This window comes from Oryctolagus cuniculus, chromosome 14 (genome assembly GCF_051225735.1).
Source record: "Oryctolagus cuniculus isolate XC-2025 breed Fujian yellow rabbit chromosome 14, ASM5122573v1, whole genome shotgun sequence".
In the NCBI taxonomy this organism is placed as follows: domain Eukaryota; kingdom Metazoa; phylum Chordata; class Mammalia; order Lagomorpha; family Leporidae; genus Oryctolagus; species Oryctolagus cuniculus.
This window is the reverse complement of record NC_142880.1, coordinates 17220517-17244794: the sequence shown is the minus strand read 5'-3', so window position 1 is coordinate 17244794 and position 24278 is coordinate 17220517. Positions and strand designations below refer to the sequence as shown.

At 40.4% G+C, this 24278-nt stretch overlaps 1 protein-coding gene across 4 annotated transcripts in view; it reads right to left on the bottom strand.

Moving 5' to 3' along the window:
* The window catches only part of SLF1 (SMC5/6 complex localization factor 1), an 83408-nt gene that overhangs the window by 44261 nt on the left and 14869 nt on the right, over positions 1-24278 (bottom strand). For all 4 annotated transcript variants that reach the window (XM_008261942.5, XM_070056465.2, XM_017344601.4 and 1 more), the window contains one exon: positions 3540-3702. In XM_008261942.5, coding sequence (XP_008260164.4) covers positions 3540-3702 — 163 coding nt within the window. The remainder of the gene's footprint in view (positions 1-3539; positions 3703-24278) is intronic.

Below are 24278 nucleotides of genomic sequence, written 5' to 3'. Positions count from 1 at the left end.
ATGGAAGACTTTTCTCTCTCTCTCTGCCTCTGTGCAACTTGGAATTTCAAGTAAATAATAAATAAATCTTTAAACAAAAAAATAGGAGGAGGGAGGGCGGGAAGTATCACTATGCTCCTAAGTCTGTATATATGAAATTTATCATCTTATATAATTAAAAAATTATTAAAAAAAGACAAAAATATATTAGTTAAGAGTAGTTTTAATAATTCTCACAATAAGCAAAGCAGTGTTAAGTGTCAGTATGTATAAAGAGAAACTAAGGCTCAGGATAAATGACTTCCCCATGATCAAGGAACTAGTAAATCATACGCCTGGGTCACAAGTTAATTTATCTGTCTCTAAAAGTCTGTATTTTTTTTTTCAGTTACTCCTAGTACCTTCCCAGAAGATTTGTGATTCATTTTATTTTCTCTCTTAATGTAGAGTCAAAAGAAGTTTAAGTAGCCCTAAGTATCCCTTCCCTTTTTGTTAAGGAATCCTGCACTTGACACATAATTTAACCAATGCAGAATCCACACTGAAGTGAAATTAACAGTTTCTACATTCTTTCACCATCACTAAAAAGTAAGCAGTTTGAGGTCTGACATGTGGTCTTACACATTTTCACGTCCCTAGGACGGTAAGTAGTACACCAAATCTTCAATAAACCTGAACCAAATAGATTCCTCAGAAGCTTTCCAAAAAGTATAAGTAGGTTAAACAAAACTTTTAAAAAGCAAATTTTCATTATTACTGTTAACCAGTCATTCTGCATGACATTTTTTCTTAGACTCTAATTCAGAATCTATTTAATGATGACTGTAATAAGTTCTCTGACGTGGTAGAAGAAAAATAAGATACTGAAATGACGCTAACTTTCTAATTTCTTCTCAGAAGCAATCAGCAAATGCCTTCCATATCTAGATTGGTTATGAACTCCCAGCTGTCTGATCAAGAACTTCTAGAACAGTGTATATCTAGATTATCTGCTACTTCTGGCTGAGAAGCCATTGTTGCCCTCACTACTGCACCAGATGAATTTGGATACTGTCACATTACTGCAAAATAAGGCCAAGGTTATTGCCTATAATACAGTGTTTTAACCATTTCTTTCCAAAGAAAAGTGAAAATTCAGGCACCTTTACTAATCTAGCCAAGAATGGCTTTCATTCTATTGACAACACAAAATACATGATTCAAAGAGGTCTGCCAGCTAGACGTTTTCAGTTTCAAATTTACAAAACCAACTCAGACTAACTTACCACAGCAATCTCATTGTGGTTCAATGCCAGATCAGGCTTCAGTGCTGGTTAATTTAGCAACTTCAGTGGTGGTAAGGGTCCAGATTCCATCTCTACACTCTGCTATCATAGGGCTGGCTTCATTCTAAGGCTACTTCTCCCCACGGCCAAGTTTGCTTGTGGTAATTCAGGTTATACTCTTCCTTGTTCACACCATCAGTGACTTTCTTTTCAGAGTGAGTAAGAAACTTCCTAGAAGTTCTTAGCTACCTATTTATGTTCCATTGGTCAGAACCAGTTCACTTGCTTCTTTCCAGACCAATCATTCTCAAGGACAATGAGATTATGCATAGTTGAAGCTGATCTATTTTTTGAACTAATATCAAACTTCCATTCTACATTGCTCTTACTAGGGAAAGGTAATTATAGAATGACACATTACATCTAAGAAGATGCTAAGGTCATAACTTCTCTTGGAGATTAACACAATTATGTTGAGAACTCATTTTCCAGGCTTACGTGAGATAACAGGAATATGACTATGGAAAATACATGATCCTTGATGCCAAGGAGCTTTTGGTGCAGAAGGGGAAAGACATTCAGCATTCAATCAGTCATCTAATTACTTGTAACTGTAGAGTAATATGAAGCAAAGTAACACCATGAGAGCAATTACAGATGATGCTAGCATAACAGGAGGTCAAGAAAGCTTCCTTCAACAGTCGACAACCTAACAGGAACCTGAAGGAGGAGCAGAAAGCAGATGGTACAGAGGGTGAAGGAATAGTAGGGGAAACTTTTTCAGGCACAGAAAACATCTAAGACATTAAGGTAGGAAGTAGCACAGATTGTATAAGAAACTGGGTAGGTGGTTTTATTATACCACAGTGAACATGGAATAAACTAGGCTATTAAACAGCTGAAAAGGGAGGAGTGACAGGAACCCTGTAGGAACTGTTAAGCAACATTAGAGATTTAGGAATTGATCATAAGGGCAGTTTGAGGCCACTGAACAAAAATTTTAATTAGGAGAGTGAGAGCAACAGAATTGTTTCAGACAGAATTTGGGCTGCTCTTCCTCAAAATATATACCAGAATATACTAGAGAAGCAAAAGGTAATGACAATTAGAAAATGATTAAGAGTGAAACGGTGAAACAAAAAGAGAAAAACTGTCCAGAAAGACAGTGAACTCAGTATGATGTTAGTGCAGAAGCGGAGTGGTGTGATTTAAGAGCTATTTGAGATAAAAATCAGTAAGACTAGTTGACAAGATGTGAAGAGTTTGGGAGAGGAGGTTTCAAGGATGATTCCAAGTCCCTGACATAAAGTATCAGATTAAAGAAGCTGGCATCTATTGAGATTAAAAAAAAAAAAAAAAAAACACACTGAAGGAGATGATCTTTCCTAGATCAAGGTTGTTTTGGACTTCTGAAGTTTCTCTTCTACCCTGAGTGACTCTCCTTATAAATTTTTCTTTGTTAATCTGCTAAGGAATTTTTCTCTAGGGTTTGATTCCCATTTAAACAGCTAGAGGAGTGGTATTTACACCAAATGGAAGGGGAGGTAAGGGAACAGGAAAGAAAATTACTTCTAATCCCTTCAAAATAGCTCTTCCTCCTGAGGGAAAATAACTCCAATGTTCTCATATGATACTACATATCCCACTGCTATTTTATTTATATTGACATTAAAATGCTCAAAATTATTTTCTATTTTTTTATCATAAAGCACAGACAACAAAAGTAGAAACTCAAAAAGATAGCAAATTTTATACTTAAAATCAAGCTTCATCTCAATAAGTATTTTTGAATATTTAAGTATCAAAGCAATTGCCCTTGAAAATACACCATTTAATTATTTCCAGTTAACATATTTTCACAGTGTAACACATAATCTTAATATATACAGTCAGCCCTCCATATCTACATATTCTGTATCCATGGGTTTCACAACTGAGAATTCCACCAACCACAGATGGAAAACAGAGTTAGGCCTACTATGGTGTGTCTGTACTGAGCATGCCCAGGATTTTTCTTCTTGTCACTAGTCTCTAAACAAAAGGTAAAACAACTATATAGCTGCTACATTGCATTAGGTATTTAAAGTAATCTAGAGATGATTTAAAGTCCACGGGAGGATGTGCACAGATTATATGCAAATGCTACTTAATTTTATGGAAGGGATTTGTTGACCATCTGCAGATTTTGGAATCCTGGACTCAATCCTCTGAGGGTACCGAGGGATGACTGTGTTTCGAGACATTGATACTTCATAAAACAAACATTTAAACATGCCCAGTACTTATTTTACTTACCTCTAAAAGAAAATCCCCTAGATACTGAATTGGATAAAATGGAGCCTTAAAGTTATCTTTTTCTTTCTCAGCACTGATTCTTGCATTACTGGCAATCACGTGAGTTATTCCACTTGGTGAACTTTTTGGCAAAATGACATCTGCCTTTCCAGCCTCCAAAACTCTAAATAAAAATGTAAATAGTATAGGATATTTTAGAAAAATTGAGTATATTTAGTCAAATAATTTAAATCAATTACTTTTCAAGAATTAGAGTGGAATTTTCTACAAGGAAGTTAATTCTTTTGGGCTACTGAGGCTCATGAAGAGCAATTAACCCAGTAAAATTTTGAGGTACAAGTCGTTGAGAAAAGATGTTTAAGAAATGTAATATTGTTCTTACTTATCCATTGTTTAACATAAGAAAAGCTTTCATGAAGCAGTAATACTAAAGTAGTCTCTACACAAATGTCATACCAGCAAGACAAAAGAACAATGAAGAAAGTTAAAGGAAGCAGCTATCCAGGAAGACAGCACATCTCCAAGAAAATCAGTGGCCAGTTGTTAAACCTTTAAAAGTTAGCTTTTTTGGGGCCGGCGCTGTGGAATAGAAGGTTAAGCCTCCAACTGCAGTGCTGGCATCCCATGCAGGCACTGCTTAGAGTCCTGGCTGCTCTACTTCCTACCCAGCTCTTTGTAATGTCCCTGGGAAAGCAAAGAAGATGACCCAAGTGTTTGGGCCCTGCACACACATGGGAATACTGGAAGAAGCTTCTACCTTGGGCCCCGGCCATTGTGGCCATTTGAGGAGTGAACCAGGGGACGGAAGATCTCTAACTCTGCCTTTTGAATAAATATATTTTATATATAGGTTTTTTAAAAGAAATTGGAAACCAAGCAAAATTAGCACAGTACTGTAGAAAACTAGGAGTCCCTAACACATGGAAGCCTGTGCTCACAAGTTCTCTGTGACAAATCTCCATTAGTACTCATGGAAATGACTGGGGCAGATCAGGATAACAGAGGAAGCACTCCCTGGTAGCAAAGTTGGGTCCGTGAGTTTGGCTGCCACTAAGGGATAGATATGAGATCAGACCCACTTCCCTGGGCCTTTCTATCACAGATAGTAAAAACCTTAAATCATTCGGCTAAGGAGGAGAAAATTTTCTGCCTTCAGACTCAGGACAAGATGCACCGCAAGTCTCAGAAGGGTGGAAGTAAAACCTATCTGCCTCTAGGGTGAGGAGAGGAAAAATTCTGAAAAAGATTGGTTGTTTCTAAATAAGGGATAGAGTTAAAAATCTCTGCCCTGAAGCAGGGATAGGAATGCCACAAAGGCCCAGTATCTTGAATTAACGCCCAGCAGAGATCTAATTTGTAGAGAAAGGCTGGAAACTAGCTCTTGTCTAAGACCCTAACCACAGATTGAAGACGGAATTTGGCTTCCAGGGATACTGAGACATAAATACTAAGAAAGTTTGAAGCTCACAGAGCAATCACAGAGAATGCTTAAGATTGAATCCTGTCTAGTAGAACTAAGAATATACTCATTCACACAACTGGCCTAGAAATTAGGGAGAACAGAGAGAAGAGTAAGAAGAGAGTTCTTCTGTGACCTAGTAGTGCAAGGACTCCTGAAAGCTGAGGGTAGAGCAAGAACACTGATGAAAAACCCTCCAGCACCCAAGGCCCCAGATCAAGCATAAAAAATTGGAGCCCAGGCCGGCGCCGTGGCTCAATAGGCTAATCCTCCACTTTGTAGCGCCGGCACACCGGGTTCTAGTCCCGGGAGTGCAGGGAGTGCAGGGGCGCCGGATTCTGTCCCAGTTGCCCCTCTTCCAGGCCAGCTCTCTGCTGTGGCCAGGGAGTGCAGTGGAGGATGGCCCAAGTGCTTGGGCCCTGCACCCCATGGGAGACCAGGAGAAGCACCTGGCTCCTGCCATTGGATCAGCGCGGTGTGCCGGCGGGGGTGGCCATTGGAGGGTGAACCAACGGAAAAGGAAGACCTTTCTCGCTGTTTCTCTCTCTCACTGTCCACTCTGTCAAAAAAAAAAAAAAAAAAAAGGTATATACATGTCACAGCACTCATACACTACTGTTTGAGTAAAGCACTGTTTCTGAACACTACTAAATTCAAAAGGAGTTTAGGAATTCTGGTTCCCCTTGGCCTAGGAACCAACTTAGTCTCTTAGATTAATTTCATTCAAGTGGTCCTTGGCATTTTTAAGAGATCCAGTATCTAGGCTGGCGCCACGGCTCAACAGGCTAATCCTCCGCCTAGAGGCACCGGCACACCGGGTTCTAGTCCCGGTCGGGGCGCCGGATTCTGTCCCGGTTGCCCCTCTTCCAGGCCAGCTCTCTGCTGTGGTCAGGGAGTGCAGTGGAGGATGGCCCAAGTGCTTGGGCCCTGCACCCCATGGGAGACCAGGAGGAGCACCTGGCTCCTGCTTCGGATCAGCACGGTGTGCCGGCTGGGGTGGCCATTGGAGGGTGAACCAATGGCAAAAGGAAGACCTTTCTCTCTCTCTCTCACTGTCCACTCTGTCAAAAAAATAAAAAAAAGAAAAAAAAAAATTGGAGCCCAGTGATGTAAAATGAAGTGAAAGAATAAAGATGTCAAAAGCATTATAAACACAGCCCAGTCCACGAGAATTAACCCAACTGCACATAATAACTGCTGTGCAGAAGACTCATTTTTGGATATAAATACTGTTTGCCTCAAATCTACTGTTCTTGTTCATGTGATGTCTGACACACTAATAAAAAAATATGACACAGCAACACACACACAACAAAAATACTGCAGAGAACTGAGGATTTAATAGCACAGAGTGAATAATGATCAACTGGTGAAATTATCAGTAAATGACATAAAATAACTGAGACTGGGGGGGTGGGCATTGTGGTCCAGCAGGTTAAGCAGCCCTTTTTTTTTTTAATCTTTTTTTTTACTTTTATTTAATAAATATAAATTTCCAAAGTACAGTTTATGAATTACAATGGCTCCCCCCCATAAGTTCTTTTTTTTTTTTTATTTAATAAATGTGAGTTTACAAAGTGCAACTTTTGTATTGTTGTGGCTCTCCCCCCGCGGTCCTCTCCTCTCCCACTCCCTCTCCCATCCGGCCCTTCATCAAGTTTCATTTTCAATCACCTTCATATACAGAAGATCAAGTTAAGCAGCCTTTTGGCATGCCCTCGTTTTGTATCAGAGTGCTGGGTTCAAGTCCTGGCTACTCCATGCCAGAAGCTGAGTCAGCTTTCTGCTAAGAATGTAACAGGGACAGAGTGGATGATGGCCCAAGTACTTGGGTTCTTGCTACACACATGGGACACTTGGAGAGTATTGGCTTCCTGGCTTTGGTCTGCTATAGCACAGGCTACTATGGACATTTGGGGAGTAAACCAAGGGATGGAAGACTGCTTTCTATCTCTGTGTCACTCTTTCATTCAAACAAATCTTAAAAATCTAACTGTGACCAACATAAAGAATATAATGGAAAAGGTGGACAAAAGCACGAGTGATGGGAACTTTAGCAAAGAGTACAATGGACAATACAGAAATTAAGGGAACTACATTGAGGAATTTTTTGACAGGCTTATCAGCAGACTGGACAAAACAGAAAAAGGAATTATTGACCTTGAAGATAAGTCAACAGACATTATTCAAATAGAAATACATTTTTTTTGGTAAAATAGAGTGTGCAACAACTGTGGAATGAAATAGTGTAACAAACATTCAATGGATTTCCAGAAAAACCAAAGACAATACATACTTGAAAAGATAGTCTTCTCATTTGTGAATTTCCTATTCAAATTCTTTGTTTAGTTTTACTGTATCTTCTTTTTCTTATTTATCTGTAGAATTTTTTATATTATAGATACAATATTTTGTTTACTATGTTGTAACTATCTTTTGATATGTTGCTTATCTTAATTTTTGATCATACATGACTTTTACTAATTTTGAAATGTACATTATAATGTGTCTTCTGACTGATCAGAAAAGTATATCAATAAACCTTGTTTCAGTTCAAAAAACAAAACAAAACAAAAGATAGTGACTAAGAATCCTCTGTAATTAATAAAAGACAAAACAACAACAATAAATGGCCAAGACATTCAGAGAACCCTAGAAAAATGAAATCAACAATATACATATAATAAAAGGTCAGCAGAAAACCATCAAGGAAACCAGGGAAAAAGAAATTAAACAGAGAAAGAAGGAATGCAATGGCAGCTGACTTTTCATCAGAACTATGTAAGACAGAAGATGGTGGAACAGAATTTTTAATTAATGAAAGTAAAATAACTCATAATTCTACAACCAGTAAAAATATCCTCCCAGAATGAACGGTTTCTCAAATAAAAGATGAAATTAACCACTGCCAGGCAGACCTGCACAAGAACCACTAAATGAAGTTCTTAAGCCAAAGGAATATAGTATCTACATGAAGAAACAAACAGTGCTAGAAAATAATAAAAATGAAGTCAGATAGTAGACGTATGTAATTATTTTTAATCACTTTAAAAATAATTGCCAAATGTTAAGTATTACCAATGTATTTGGGGGTTTACAGTATATCCAGAGGTCAAAAATAAAACACAGGACAGGAGGAACAAATGAAGTATACTCTTGTAAGGATTTCTAACTCTGCAAAATGGTGTAAGATTAGACTAGGATCAGTTAGAGATGTGTAATATAAACAATAGTGACCACAAACAATAAGAGAGAGATACAACCTTATGTGGAGAAAAAAGGAAATCACTGAAAAATACTCAGAGCATAGGGCTGGTACCGTGACACAGTAGGTTAAGAAGCTGCTATTTGTGACACCAGCATCCCATATCAGAGCCCTGGTTCAAATCCTGTTTGCTCTGCTTTGGATCCAGCTGCTTACTAATGTGCCTGCAAAGGAAGTAGAAGATGACAAGTATCTGTGCCCATGCCACCCACATGGGAGACCTGGATGGAGTTCTAAGCTCCTGACTTTATCATCCTGGCCCAGTTCTGGCTGTTTTGGGCATTTGGGGAGTCAACCAGTACACAGAAGAACTCTTTCTCTGTCTTCCTGTCAACTCTGCCTTTTAAATAAATTTTTTTAAAAGAATTATTTATTTTTATTTGAAAGTCAGAGTTACACAGAGAGAGGAGAGGCAGAGACAGAGAGGTCTTACATCTGATGGTTCACTCCCCAAATGGTCGAAACGGCCGAAGCTACGCCGATCTGAAGCCAGAAGCCAGGAGCCAGGAGCTTCTTCTGGGTCTCCCACACGGGTGCAGGGGCCCAAGGACTTGGACCATCTTCTACTGCTTTCCCTGGCCATAGCAGAGAGCTGGATTGGAAGTGGAGCAGCCGGGTCCCTAACTAGGGCCCATATGGGATGCTGGTGCTTCCGGCCAGGGCATTAACCTGCTGCGCCACAGTGCCAGCCCTGTCAAATAAATCTTAAAAGAAAAAAAAAAAATTCAAGGCAGGCATTTGATCTAGTAGTTAAATTGCTGGTTGGGATATCTACATTCTACACTGATGTGCTTGGGCTTGAGTCCAGCCCCACTCCTTATTTTACCTTCACACTATGCACATGCTGGATGGCAACACGTGATAGTTCAAGTGGCTGGGTCCCTGACACCTGTGTGGGAGTCTGGGCTTGAGTTCCCAGCTCCCAGTCTGAGCCCTGGTCCAGTATAACCATTAAATGACAGTGCTCTCTTTCTCCTCCCTGGACTTCTGTGTATGTGTGTGTATGTATATACATCTCCAGGAAAAACAAAAGCACATTAAACAGCACTAGTGCAGCCGCAAAGCCCATCTCCAGATCTTTCTAGGGAGGAGTAAGTCCAATACAGCAAATCAGCCAGGGTGCAGGCTAGCTCTTCAACACTCATAAATTAAGTAATACTGTACTCAACTCAGTCTCAAAGCTTATCACATAATGCCTAAACAGGGAGGCAAACCTCAAACACACATTTCTCCTGAGCATACCAGTAGTTCATAATCTAAACCATCCTGAGTGCTCTCTTTCTTTCCATCTCCTGATCTCTCTTTCTCTCTCTCGTTCTGTCTCTGGATCTCTCTCTTACACTCTCCTTCTCTCTCTTTTTCCTCTCTGCCCCTTCCCTCTGGTCTGTCAGGTTTCCCCCAGCAAACCCTTTCCCTTACTCAGGGGTTTGTGTGTCTTGTGGTGGCCTTACATTGGTTCCGCGACTCGGATCCAGGCTCCCCTAATGACTTTGCTCTCCCTTTGGGGATCTCTGAGCTACCTTGGGGTCCTGCATTTCTGCCAGTGACAAAACACACCCTCACAACTCCTTCCATGCCACTGAACACTCCGCAATCTCCATCCACATACTGGCCTTCCAAATTCTGAGGAGGTGATAATGGAACGAATCGAGGCCTTCAGCAACAAGGCGGTCAACTAGGTGCTGCTACAGGGATGTACTCGGCTCCCCACCCAGGAGACAGCAGCTTGGGATATCGTCCCATGCCAGCGGAAAGCGTCTCGTCACCCCATGTCAGCAGGAAGTAGCTCTAGGGACATCATCGTCCCTCTACCTTTCCTGGACTTTGGGGCTAATGTAATCCCATACAACTCTTGCTTTACAGAAGACAAAGTGGGAGAATGTTGGTGGAATGGAGCAGTCTTGTCTGTGGTGTGATCTACATCCTGACATTGTCCTGGGCTCTAGCCCTGGCTGCAATTGCTGGAGGTCAGATGGCCACATGACCGAACCACCAGCGTCAGCTGCACTCTGATCCTGATGGGATTTGCTACTCCTACTTCCTTGCTCCCCTCCCCCTGTCACCCAGGACAGGGTTTTAAGAGGACCTGTTCCTGAACACGTGGCTCTCCTTCTCTCCATCTCCTGATCTCTCTCTCTCTCTCTCTCTCTGGATCTCTCTCTTACATTCTCCTTTCCTCTCTATTCCCTCTTTGGCCCTTCCATCCCATCTACAGGGTCTCCCCAAATGGATCCTTTCCCTTAAAAAAACACCAATTCTACTTAACCTCAGAGTCCAGCCTACAAACCTGTGTAACTGCAGATGTCAAGTAATGGTACTACTACCTGGGCAAGGAAAACCCTGGCAACCAGCCTAATCAGAGGTGACTGCAGAACAGAGCCAGCAAACTCTTCCTATCCCCAGAATCAGAACAAAGGCAGCAGCCCAGCTGTACCCTCAAGAACAGCCTAGACTACCTAGTGAAGATCTACCTGTGCCAGAGAACACCTATAGAAGACTTGAGATGTGACTGTCTTCTCAAATACACAGACACCAATACACAGATACATGGAATCAATCAGAAAAGCCTGATAGTTCTAAAATAAATAAAGGACAAAAACTGGCACTAAAATAATAAAGCTCTTAATCAAGCACAAGAATAAAAGGATGGGGTGGGCACTGTGGCACAGCAGGTTAAATCACTGCTTGGGATGCTGGCATCCTGTATCAGCTTGTGGGTTCAAACCCCAGCTAGTCTGCTTCCAAACCAGCTCCCTGTTAATGTGCCTGGGAAGCAGAAGACGAATGTCTAAGTACTTCAGCCGCTGTCACCCATATGGGAGACCTGGATGGTATGTATTCAGGCTCCTGAGCCCCAATTGTTGTAGACATTTGGGGAGTGAACCAGTGGAGAGAGGTGGCTGATTCAAACCATTTTCTCCAAAACAAAACCCACAACCTCGCTGAGAGAGACTGGATGCCATTTTAAATAAGACTACAACCCGGGAAGCCCACAGGCACACACAAAACAGCCCACTGAGACGGGGCACCTGAACACTGCACTGTTTTGTGGCGGCAGGCATTAAGCCAGTGACTGTAGTGTGATCCAGAGCTAGGAACTGAGGGAACAGCCTGCAGTCCCCACTGTCTCAGAGATCCACCAGGAAGTGGCTAGGCAACCACCAGAAACAAAGCAGTGCCTGCACCAGCAGCATCTGAGGGAACATTAGGTGCGGAGACCTTGGGGCTTAGGTTGCTACATGAAAAGCAGCAGGGCATAAGCTGGGAATCCTTACCCTGAAAACTTGCCCCGCCCTAGGATACTGACCAGAGCCCCAAGACCACACCTCCTCTCACTGAAAGGGCAGATATTCCAACACGCGGAAGCATAGATGTCCCCTCCCCCCGGAAAAAAAGGCAACAGAAGAAAAACATTAAAATCCAACTCAAAGAATGCCAAAACATAAGAATTGAAATTCAAATAAGAATAAGGAAGTCACCACGAACCCCCCAGAAGAACACAACATATCAATATTAGAATGTGAAGATGAAGAGATCAAGGAAATGCCAGAAACGGAATTTAGAAAATCAACGATTAAAAAAAAAAGCAGCCGGCGCCGCGGCTCACTAGGCTAATCCTCCGCCTAGCGGCGCTGGCACACCGGGTTCTAGTCCCGGTTGGGGCGCCGGATTCTGTCCCGGTTGCCCCTCTTCCAGGCCAGCCCTCTGCTGTGGCCAGGGAGTGCAGTGGAGGATGGCCCAAGTGCTTGGGCCCTGCACCCCATGGGAGACCAGGAAAAGCACCTGGCTCCTGGCTCCTGCCATCGGATCAGCGCGGTGCGCGGGCCGCAGCGCGCTGTCCGCGGCGGCCATTGGAGGGTGAACCAACGGCAAAAGGAAGACCTTTCTCTCTGTCTCTCTCTCTCACTGTCCACTCTGCCTGTAAAAAAAAAAAAAAAAAAAAAAAAAAAAGCAAATCCACAAACTAAAGAAAACTATACAAGACATGAATGAAAATTTTGCCGAGTAAATCAAAAATATAAAGAGAAATCAAAATGAAATTCTAGAAATGAAGAACACAATGGATCAAATAAAAAACGCAATGGAAAGTCTTAACAGCAGACTTGATGAGGCAGAAGAAAGAATATCCAACCCAGAAGACAAATCTTTGGAAATCTTCCAGTCAGACAGAAAAAAATATTAAAAAAAAAAGAAAGAAAGAAACAAGAAGAAAACTTGAAAACAGTGTTGGAGACCTATGGTATACTATCAAATGATCAAACATACAAATCTTAGGAGTACCTGAAGGAGTAGAAAGAAGAGAATAGAACAGAAAGCACACACAGTGAAATAATTACAGAAAACTTCCCAAATTTGGAGACAGGGATGTTCAAATACAGGAAGCACACAGAACCCCTAACAGACATGACCAGAAAATATCCTCACAATGACATACTGAGGTATGTCTCCACAATAAAACATAAAGAAAAGATTCTAAAATGGGCATGAGAAAAATGCCACATTACTTTCAGAGGATTGCTGATTCAACTCACAGCTGACTTCTCATCAAAAACCCTACAGGCTAGAAGGCAATGGCAAGATACAGTCCAAGACTTAAAAGAAAAAAACATTTATGGATGAAGGTGAAATAAAGACTTAAAGATTTTCCACTACAATTCGAAAGAATTTGTCAACACTCCTTTGGCCCTACTGAAGATGCTTAAAGATGTGCTACACACAGAAAGATAGCCATCATTATGAAAGAATAAGAAGGCAGAAAAAACACCAATAGAAGTACAAAAGAAATCCAAAGTAAACAACAGGAATAATTGTAGAAAAATGGTAGGGCCAAGTTGTTACTTATCAATAGTCACCTTGAATGTAAACGGCCTCAACTCTCCAGTTAAAAGTAACAGAAGTGACCATCAAAGAAGGTTGTACTTTTCTCTTAGGGGAAGAGAGAACTTCCACTTTGCTTATGGCCTTGTCTAAATACTGAAGGGGTTTGTGGACTCAAAAGCCTTCCATAGCCTAGGCAGCTCATGACAAGAACCTTGGGTGATCACTGACATCATACATTGAGTGTTAATTGTTAAACTTACAACAGGAGTCACTGTGAACTAACTACCCATGCAGAACCTCTGTCCTCAAGAGTGGTATTATGCCAGTTAATAGTAATACTTGTTCTCAAGGATTTACTTTGTTTTAGTGTATTAAGTGGAGGATATTCTCTTGTCTCATAAGTTTCAGGTAAGCCTAAATGCCCAACACCACTGCATGTCTTCTTAGGTGCTTCTTTGATTAATGATAAAACTTGTTCTCAAAAAAAAATTAAAAAAAAATAAGAAAGGAAGCAGGAAAAGGGTAGGAGTGAGGGAGGAAGGGAATATGGGGTGGCAAGTGTCATTATGTACTTAAAACTGAATGCATGAGATACATGAAATTTTTTCCATTTATACAAATAAAAAAATTTAAACAAAAACAAGAATTAAACATTGCCTAGAGCTATCACAGTTACCATCAGAAATCACCATGGCTATATATGCTGTGTTGTACGTAAGAAAATAATTTAGTTTGCCAGTTTATTTGAATAATGATATTAAAAATTGTAGTCAGGGCTGACATTGTGGACTTGTGAGAAAAGTCACTGCCTGCGATGCTGGCATCCAATTTGGGTAATGGTTCGAGTCCCAGCTGTTCCTCCTCTCTATCCAACTCCCCGCTAATGTACCTGGGAAAGCAGTGGAGGATGACCCAAGCGCTGGGCCCCTGCACTGATGTGGGAGACCCAGAAAAAGCTCCTGGCTCCTGGCCATTGCAACTATTTGTGCAGTGAAACAGTGGATGGAAGATTCGTCTCTTTCTGTCTCTTCCCCTCTCTAACTCCACCTTTCCAGTAAGTAAAATGAATCTTTTAAAAAATGTAGTCAGGAAGCTTGGATTATTGTTCTGATTCTGACACCTGTTTGTCTTTTAAACTTTGTACTTAGCTTTTTCATATGTAAAGTGGAGCTCATATGACTATATTAATTAGTTGTGAAGTTCAAAATGAAATAAATAGGTATGTATACAAAAATCTTTTAAGGTAGAATGATAAACATATATTCATATAAATATTATATATTTATATAATATATTTACATAATATAAATATTATATATTTGCCAGGACAACATAGAAACTAATTAATCAAACATGATTACTTGATCACACACACAAAAAAATTTTAATATCTGAGATGAAGAAAATATAAACAAAGTATAAAATTTAGAGATGAAGCATATAATAACTTAACTGAAAAATCAAAGAGAAAGCTTAAACACCAAATTCAACAAGAAGGGTCAGTGAGTTCAAAGAATAACACTAGAAACTATCGAATTACAGGAGCAAAAAGAAAGCCTATAGAAACTGTGAGACAGCATCAAGAAACCCAATTTTTGCATAAAAGGCATTACATCAGCACAGTGAGAAAAGGGGCCAGAAATAATAAAGAAATAATAGGGGGCCAGCACTGGGTTGAGTCCCAGCTGCTCCACTCCCTATCCAATCTCTGCTATGGCCTGGGAAAGCAGCAGAAGTTGGCCTAAGTCCTTCGGCCCCTGCACCCGTGTGAGAGAGCTGGAAGAAGCTCCAGGCTCTGGAACCACCCAGCTCTGGCTGGTGCAGTCATTTGGGGAATAAACCAGCAGATGAAAGGTATCTCTCTCCCTCCCCCACTCCCCACCCCTCTCTCTTCTTGCGTGTGTGTGTGTGTGTGTGTGTGTGTGTGTCTCCCCTCCCTCCCTACTTCTCTCTCCCCGTGCCTCTCTGTAACTCTGCCTTTCAAGCAAATAAATAAATCATAAAAAAAAAAAAAGTGGTGAGAACTTCCCAAACTAGAGGGAAGATGCCAAGATAAAGTTCTGAAGGTGGAGTTACAGAGGCAGAGGCAAAGAGAGATCTTCCCTCCAGTGGTTCACTCCTCAAAAGGCCACTACAGCCAGCACTTGGTGGATCCAGAGCTAGGAGCCAGGAATCCCCACAAGGGTCTCCTATGCGGGTGCAGGGGCCCAAGGACATGGGCCATCTTCTACTGCTTTCCCAGGCCATAGCAGAGAGCTAAGTAGGAAGTAGAGCAGCCAGGTCTTGAACAGGCACCCGTATGGGATGCCGGCGCTGCAGATGGCTGCTTTACCTACTATATCACAGTGCCAGTAACCAAAGACACATATAGAACATTCCATTCAAAAGCAAAAGAACACATGTTCCTCAAGTACACAAAGGAAATTCTCCAAGATCATACGTTAGGTCACAAAGGTAGTCTGATCAAATTTAAAAGAACTGAAATCTTATCACTAGAATTTCTAACCTCAATCATATTAAATTAGAAATTAGTATCAGGAAAATATCACAAATAAGTAGAAATTAAACACACTCTCGAATAGCTACATAAGTCAACAGAGTAATGAAAAAAACCTGGGAAAAATAATGAAATTACAAGATACCAAAATTTAAGGGATGGTGCTGCGGTTGTGTCATAGCGGGTAAAGCCACTGCCACCAGTGATGCTAGCATTCCATATAGGCACTGGTTTGTGTCCCAGCTACTCCACTCCAGTTCCCTGCTATTGGCCTGGGAAAAGCATCGGAAGAGGGCCCAAGTGTTTGGGTCCTCGTCATCCACACGGGAGACCTGGATGATGTTTCTGGCTCCTGGCTCTGGCCTGGCCCCAATGCTAGCTGCTGCAGCTATCTGGGGAGTGAATCAGCAGATTGAAGTCTTTGTCTCTTCAATTTTCTGTATAACTCTGAGTTTCAAATAAACAAGTAAATCTTTAAAAAAAAATTTAAGGAAGGTAGCAGAAACTGCCTATGAGAGAAATTTATAATAAATGCCTAAATCAAAGAACTGGGTAAGAATTTGGTACAATAGTTAAGATGTCACTTGGGATGACCATCTCCCATGGACAATCAAAAGAGAACATGCAATAAAGAGAAAAAGAATGAAGAAGAATGAAGAAAACTCATAGGATATATGGAATTGTATCAAAGGAGCAAATATTTAGGTAATTGGAGTTCAAGAGGTAGTACAGGGAAATAAAGGAATAGACAGCTTATTCACAGAAATCAAAGCATGAAACTCTATTCACGTAGATGGTCAAAGGTAGCCAATAAAATTCAACTCAAATAAAAACTACCCAGAGACATTTTATAAGCAATCTCTCAAAGATCAAAGATACAGAAAGGACCTTGAAAGCAGTAGAAGAAAAAAAATAAGTCAGATGCATGTGAGGGAATGTTAATACATCAGATATATGTAAGGGAATTCTATTACATCTACCTTCAGACTTCTCAGCAGAAAACCTGCAGACCAGAGAGCATAGGAGGCTACAGTCAAACTGTTAAAGGGAAAAAACTGTCAACCAAGAATGCAGTGCCCAACAAAGCCATCACTCAGAAACGAAGAAGAGATAAAGATTTTCCCAAACAAAAAAAAAGCTGAGAATTTTTCACCACCAGACTTGTCTTACAGTCAACCAAAGACAATGTAAACATACACAAATTCAGAATACTCAAATACTATAATCATGGTGTGCAAAGCACTTACACACTCAGTACAAAGATTAAATGACTAAACTACTTGGGCCGGAGCTGTGGTGCAGTGGGTTAACGCTCTGGCCTGAAGCGCCGGCATCCCATATGGGCGCTGGTTCGAGACCCAGCTGCTCCACTTTCGATCCAGCTCTCTGCTATAGCCTGGGAAAGTAGAAGACGGCCCAAGTACTTGGGCTCCTGCACCCACATGGGAGACCTGGAGGAAGCTCCTGGCTACAGACTGGCGCAGCTCTGGCCGTTGCGGCCAATTGGGAAGTGAACCTTCAGATGGAAGACCTCGCTCTCTCTCTGTCTCTCTCTGCCTCTCCTCTCTCTCTGTGTAACTCTGACTTTCAAATACATAAATAAATCTAAAAAAAAAAAGACAAAACTACTGAAAATGGTAATAATTTGTTATAGGACAGAGATATAAATGATGTATATTGTGAAGTTTAAAGTACAGACTTTTTTCTTTAATCAAAGTTTATTTTTTTATCAGTTTAAAATAACCTGTTATGATAGAAAAATTTTTGTAAGCCTTATTGATAACAAAAACCTCTTGCTTATACACTGAAAATAAAAAAACCCAAGGCATCAAGCATACTACTAAAAAAATCACAAAGAAAGATAGTGAGACAAAGAAAAGATTTACAAAACTACTAGAAAATCCATAAAATGCCACTAGTAAGTCTCCATATATTAATAATTATACTGACAATAAAAGGATAAAATTTTCCTGTTAACAGACATCTAGTGGCTGAATGTATAAAAATCGAATACTTTGGCTGTATGCTCCTACAAGAGAATCACTTCACCTTTAACAACATGCAGATTCAAAGTGAAGGATGAAAAAAAAACATTCATTCAAATGTTAACAAAAAGAGAACAGGAGCAGTTACACATATATCAGATTAAACAAACTTTAAATAAAAAAGTAAAAATACAAAGGTTAATATACAATGATAAAGGGGCCCACACAGTAAAATGATATAAAAACTATACCTATATATGCACCTATTATTGGAGCACCCCAATATGTAATAGACTGCAACATAATATTGGTAGGGGCAACACCCTGATTTCAGCAATGGACAAGCATGAAAACATAAATTCAACAGATACATATAGAATTAAAACTACGCTCTTCAGCAAATCTATTTTGACATATATAGAACATCCCATACAACAGATACATAATACATATTCTACTCAAGTGTATATGGCACATTTTCCAGGACAGATCATATGTTAGGCTACAAAATAAGGCTTAACAAAATTAAAAAAATATCAAAGTCATATTAATTATCTTTTAAAATTATATTTATTCATTTATTTTATTTATTTGAAAGGATGACAGAGAAAGCGAGGCACAAAGACAGCCACAGTGGTTTATTCTCCACAAACACACTCAACAGACATGGCTAGGCTGAAGCTGAGAGCAGAGAACATGACCCAGGATAGAGACAAACGGCTACACATATACTGTTCGTTGAGATGTAAATTAGTACAGCAATTTTGGAAAACAGTATAGAGTTTCTTCAAAAAACTGAAAATAGAACATTTGACCCAACAATCAATCCCACTACTGGGTATATATCCAAAGGATATGAAGTCAGTATATTAGAAATATCTGTACTATCTTGTTTAGTACAACACTACTAATAATAGCCAAGATAAGGGATCAACTTAAGCATATATCAATAGATGAATGGATAAAGAAAATGTGGCATATATACATAATGGAATACTATTCAAATTAAAAAAACCAAATCTTATCATCTGTGACAACATGGAGGAACCTGGGGAATATTATGTAAAGTGAAATGAGCCAGGTAGAGAAAGATAAATATTGCCTGATCTCACTTGTATATGGAATCTAACAAAAACAGATCTCAAAGAAGTAGAAAGAATGTTTGTTAACAGAGCCTTGGTTGATTAGCAGGGAGGACAGGATAGGGAAATGTTAGTCAAGGGTAATATTACAGTTAAATGGGAAGAATATACATACTTTTAATGTGCCCGGGACAGATAAATACATAAAAGGAAATCACACGTAAGTAAACACTGGGAGCCAGAGATGTGCGGAGGAAGGGGAGAAAATAAGCGCGTATGAATCAGGGGGAAGAAATAAGCAATGACTACTAATGGTTATAGAATTCCTTTCCATGTAATAACAACATTCTACATTGAATGTGGTGATAGGAGACCAACTCTGTGATAATTTTAAGAACTACTGGATTTTACACTTTAAATGGATTAATTACATGAGATGTGAACCTTATCTCAATGTCTTTTTGAAAAACATAAACGCAGTAATAAAAATAAAAACAATGGAGAAAATCAATGAAATCAAAACAATAATTGGCCGGCGCCGCAGCTCACTAGGCTAATCCTCCGCCTAGCGGCGCTGGCACACCGGGTTCTAGTCCCGGTTGGGGCGCTGGATTCTGTCCCGGTTGCCCCTCTTCCAGGCCAGCTCTCTGCTGTGGCCAGGGAGTGCAGTGGAGGATGGCCCAGGTGCTTGGGCCCTGCACCCCATGGGAGACCAGGAAAAGCACCTGGCTCCTGGCTCCTGCCATCGGATCAGCGCGGTGCGCCGGCCGCGGCGGCCATTGGAGGGTGAACCAACGGCAAAGGAAGACCTTTCTCTCTGTCTCTCTCTCTCACTGTCCACTCTGCCTGTCAAAAAAAAAAAAAAAAAAAAAAAAAAAAAAAAAAAACAAAAACAATAATTAAACTTCACTATCTACTTGTTCTTCATTATGCTATAGGAACACAACTAATTTTTTATACAGTGTATCTTCCTAAATTCACTAACGAGTTCTAGAAGCTCTTCTTCTAGTTTTCAGTATATAACCCTATCTTTTGGAAATAAAGTCAATTCCCAATCCCACCCCACTCCAACATTAGACCTAAATTCTTTCTTTCATCATACTACACTGGCTAATACATATAGTAAAATGCTTAACAGAAATGGAGATAATGAGTATCTCTGCCAAACTAGAAGGAAAAATATAAAAATATTAAGTAGAGACAGCAATGTGGTACAACTCAGTTCTGAGTATCAGTTACTTCACTTCTGATCCAGCTCCCTGCTAATGTGCCTGGGAAAGTGGCAGAAGATGACTCAAGTACTTGGGCCCCTGCTAACCACATGGGAGACCCAGATGGAGTTCCTGGCTCTAGGTTTCAGCCTGAGCTAGCTCTTGCCATTCAGTCATCTGAAAACTGAACCAACAGATGGAAGATCTTCTCTCTCCCTCTTTCTCTATAACTCTCCCTTTTAAACAAATAAATAAACCTTAAAAAAAGAAAAAACTGAAGAACTTAAAAAATGATATTGTTTAATTGTTTTCATAGATGGAGATAGAAAAACAATGTATTAAAATGGATAATACAGTGTAATTTATCTCAAGAATACAAGTTTGGCTTGACAATTAAGAACTGGTCAATACTACTAATCATATAAACAGAATAAATAAAAGACAATTATCTCAACAGATGCATATAAAAACTTCAAGAGCAACCTATTTGAAATGGCACCCTCAAACATCAAATACCTAGTTACAAACAAATTTTGTCCAAGAATTCTGTAAGACAGAATATTCATGACAGAAATGAAAAGCGTACTTGGAGAAAAACACAATCCAGTAACAGGAAGACTCAATCTTGTTCCTATAATTCTCTTCAATTTAATCTGTAGATGAAATGTAATCGAAATCAAATTCCCAGCACACTATTTTACAGAAATTGACAAGATGATTCTAAAATGTACACAAGGAAATCTAAGCATCCAGAATCGCCAGAAACAATTCTGAAAAGGATAAAGCAGGAGGACTCACTCTGCCTATTTCAAGACTTACTATAAAGTTACAGAAATCGAAACTGTTTGGTGTTGGTATAAGGTAGATATACAGGGGTCAGCGCTGTGGCATAGAAGGGTAAGCCTCCATCTGTGCGCTGGCATCCCATATGGGCAATGGGTCATGTCCTAGCTGTTCCTCTTCTGATTCAGCTCTCTGGTTATGGCCTGGGAAAGCAGTGGAAGAAGGTTCATGTGCTTGGGCCCCTGCAACCATGTGGGAGACCTGGAAGAACTCCTGGCTCCTGGCTTCAGATTGGCTGAGCATCAGCCATTGTGGCCATTTGGGGAGTGAGCCAGTGGATGGAAGATCTGTCTCTTCCTCGAACTGTAACTCTACCTCTTAAATAAATTAGTTTAAAAAATAAAAATAAGTAGACATATAGATCAGTGGCACAAAACACTAAGTCCAGAATTAGATCATGCACATGGCTCAACAAGAAGGCCAGGTAACTGCATAAATTGCCACTGGGAATATAAAATGGTACTAATGTGGAAAATAATTTGGCATTTTTCTAATAAACATACAATTATCACCTGAGCTGGCAATTCTTTCCTAGATATTATCTAAGAGAAATGAAAACATGTGTACATGAACACCTGGATAGAAATGTTCATTGCAGGTTTATTTACAGTAACAAAACCAAAACATATCCCAAATATCCATTCGCAGGTAAACAAATAGAGGGGAGATCTAAGATGGTGGAATAGGGAGGGAACTTACTCATCTGGTCTAGGGGAAGATAGTTTTAAAAAAAGTGGAGAGAACGCAGTCTCAAGGAAGAGTTAGGGAGAAAATGGCACAGGAAACCCTAAGCAAATTAGAGGGACACTGTAACCTACGTAGAGGGTGTGTATGCACACAGCTGAGAACCCTAGCAGCCAAGAGACTCAGCACCAGGATTGGAGAGTGAGGTGAGACTAGACTGCAGCAGCCCAAGCCACTTGAAATAAAGCTATATCAAGACCCTGGCATGAGTTCAGCTGTGAGGCCTGTGGGGGACAGTGTACTTGCCAACCTAGAGAATAAAAAAAGGGGGCATATTTCTCTCTCCCCAACCACCCTGCACTGGCATCCTGTAACAAGTTCAGAGAGGGCAGGCGCCATTTTGGATGTATGTAACAGCTGCACTAGCTTGTGTCCGTGCGCCCAGCATCCAGGCAAATGGAGAAGCCTAAGTCTGGCAGAGAGAATTGATAGGGGCTTGATTCTTGTGACAGGAGGCTTGTGTGCCAGGACTGTGAAAATACTGTGGCTGTGTGGAAGCCACACAGTGTGGCTGGGACTTTAGGTAGTCACTGTAGGCAGCTCTATTCGCTTGGGCCTCCCTGATTCTCTGGTGAGGGTCATTGCTGTGGGATCCGTGCTTACACTAAGGATTAGACAGATCCTCTGTGTAGTTCTTGTGGCAGGGTGGACGAATATTGTACCCACTGGGGTGTACAGGTATCCTCTGAGAGGAAGCAAGCATGAGACTATGCCAACAAAGGATAACAAATCTCCCCTCTGATTAAAAAAAATAATAAGTATCTTCACAAATACCTAAAACTAAACACAGCAATTCAAGACACAAGAATAAGATAACATGATGCGCCAAAAGAACAAAACACTTCAATACTAGAATGTGAAGATGAAGAGACTGAAGAAATGCCAGAAATGGAATTCAAAAAATGGATAGTAATCAGAAGCAAATCCATGAATAAACGAAATCCATACATAACATGAAAGAAAATTTCACACATGAAATTGAGAAATCAAAATGAAATCTTGGAAATGAGGAATTCAATAAAGTAAAAAAATGCAGTTGAAAGTCTTAACAAAAGACTCTGTGAAGCACAAGACAGACTATCTGACATAGAAGACAAATTGCTGGAAATTTTACAGTCAGACCAAAAAAGAGAACTTAGAAAACTAAAAAACAGTGTTGGAGATCTATGGGATACTATCAAATGACACCAACATAGGGGTCTTAAGAGTTCCTAAACGCGTCGAAAGAAACAATGCACTAGAAGGCCTTCTTCGTGAAATTATTACAGAAAATTTCCCTAATTTGGAGAAAGAAGGGACGTCCAAGTACAGAAAACACACAGCACTCCTTATAGACATGATCAGAAAAGATTTTCATGACACATTTCATACTATCCACAGTAAAGCATAGATTCTAAAATGTGCACGAGAGAAACACCAGATTACTTTCAGAGGATCTCCAATTAGACTTATAACTGACTTCTCATTAGAAACCCCACAGGCTAGGAGAGAAAGGTGAGATACACTCCCAGTCTTAAGACAAAAACCTGTCAACCCAGAATACTGTACCCTGCAAAGCTCTCATTTATGAATGAAGGTGAAATGAATACCTTCCATAACATACACAAATTGAAAGAATATGGGGGGCTGGTGCTGTAGCATAGCGGGTAAGGCCAACGCCTGCAGTGCCAGCATCCCATATAGGCGCCGGTATGAGTCCCTGCTGCTTCACTTCCGATCCAGCTCTCTGTTGTGGCCTGGGAAAGCAGTAGATGGCGGCCCTGGTCCTTAGGTCCCTGCACCCATATGGGAGACCCAGCAGCAGCTCTGGGCTCCTGGTTTTGGATTGGCAAAGCACCGGTGACCAATTAGGACATGAACCAGCAGACAGAAAACCTCTCTCTCTGCCTCTCCTTCTCTTTCTGCATAACTCTGATTTTCAAATAAATAAATAAATCATTAAAAAATAAAAAAGAGTATGTTAAGTGGCCAGTACTGTGGGGTAGTGAGTAAAAGCTGTCACCTGCAGTGCTGCCTTACCATGAGCGCCAGTTTTAGTCCAGGCTACTCCACTTCCCATCCAGCTCTCTGCTAATGGCATGGGATAGCAGATGGCTTAAGTTCTTGGGCACCTGCACCGAAGTGGGAGACCTGGAAGAAGCTCCTGGCTCCTGGCTTCGCATAGGCACAGCTCTGGCCACTGTGGCCATTTGGGAAGTGAACCAGTGGATGGAAGACATCTCTCTCTCTCTGCCTGTCTCTCTCACTGTCAGAAATTACTATGAAGAGCTGCATGCCAACAAACTGGGAAACCTAAAGAAATGGATAGATTCATCGACACATATAACCTACCTAAATTGAGCCATGAAGACAAAGAAAACCTAAACAGAGCAATAACCAAGACATAAATTGAATCCGTAATAAAGACCCTCCCAACAAAGAAAGCCTAAGACTGGATTGCTTCACTATTCTTTAAACGTTTGATAAAACTCAGCAAACTCCCAATTATTCTCAAGCTATTCAAAACAAGTGAAAGGAAGGGAATCCTCCCAAACTCCTGCTTTGAAGCCAGCATCACCTTAATTTCTAAACCTGAAAAAGATACAATGGAGAAAGAGAACTACAGACCAATTTCCCTGATGAACATAGATGCAAAAATCCTCAACAAAATACTAGTTAATCAAATCCAACAACACATCAGAAAGATCATTTGCCCAGACCAAGTGGAATTTATCCCTCGTATGCAGGGATGGTTCCAGATTCACAAAATCAATGTGATACATCATATTAACAAACTGAAGAACAAAAACTATATGATTATCTCAATAGACAACAGAGAAAGCTTTTAATACA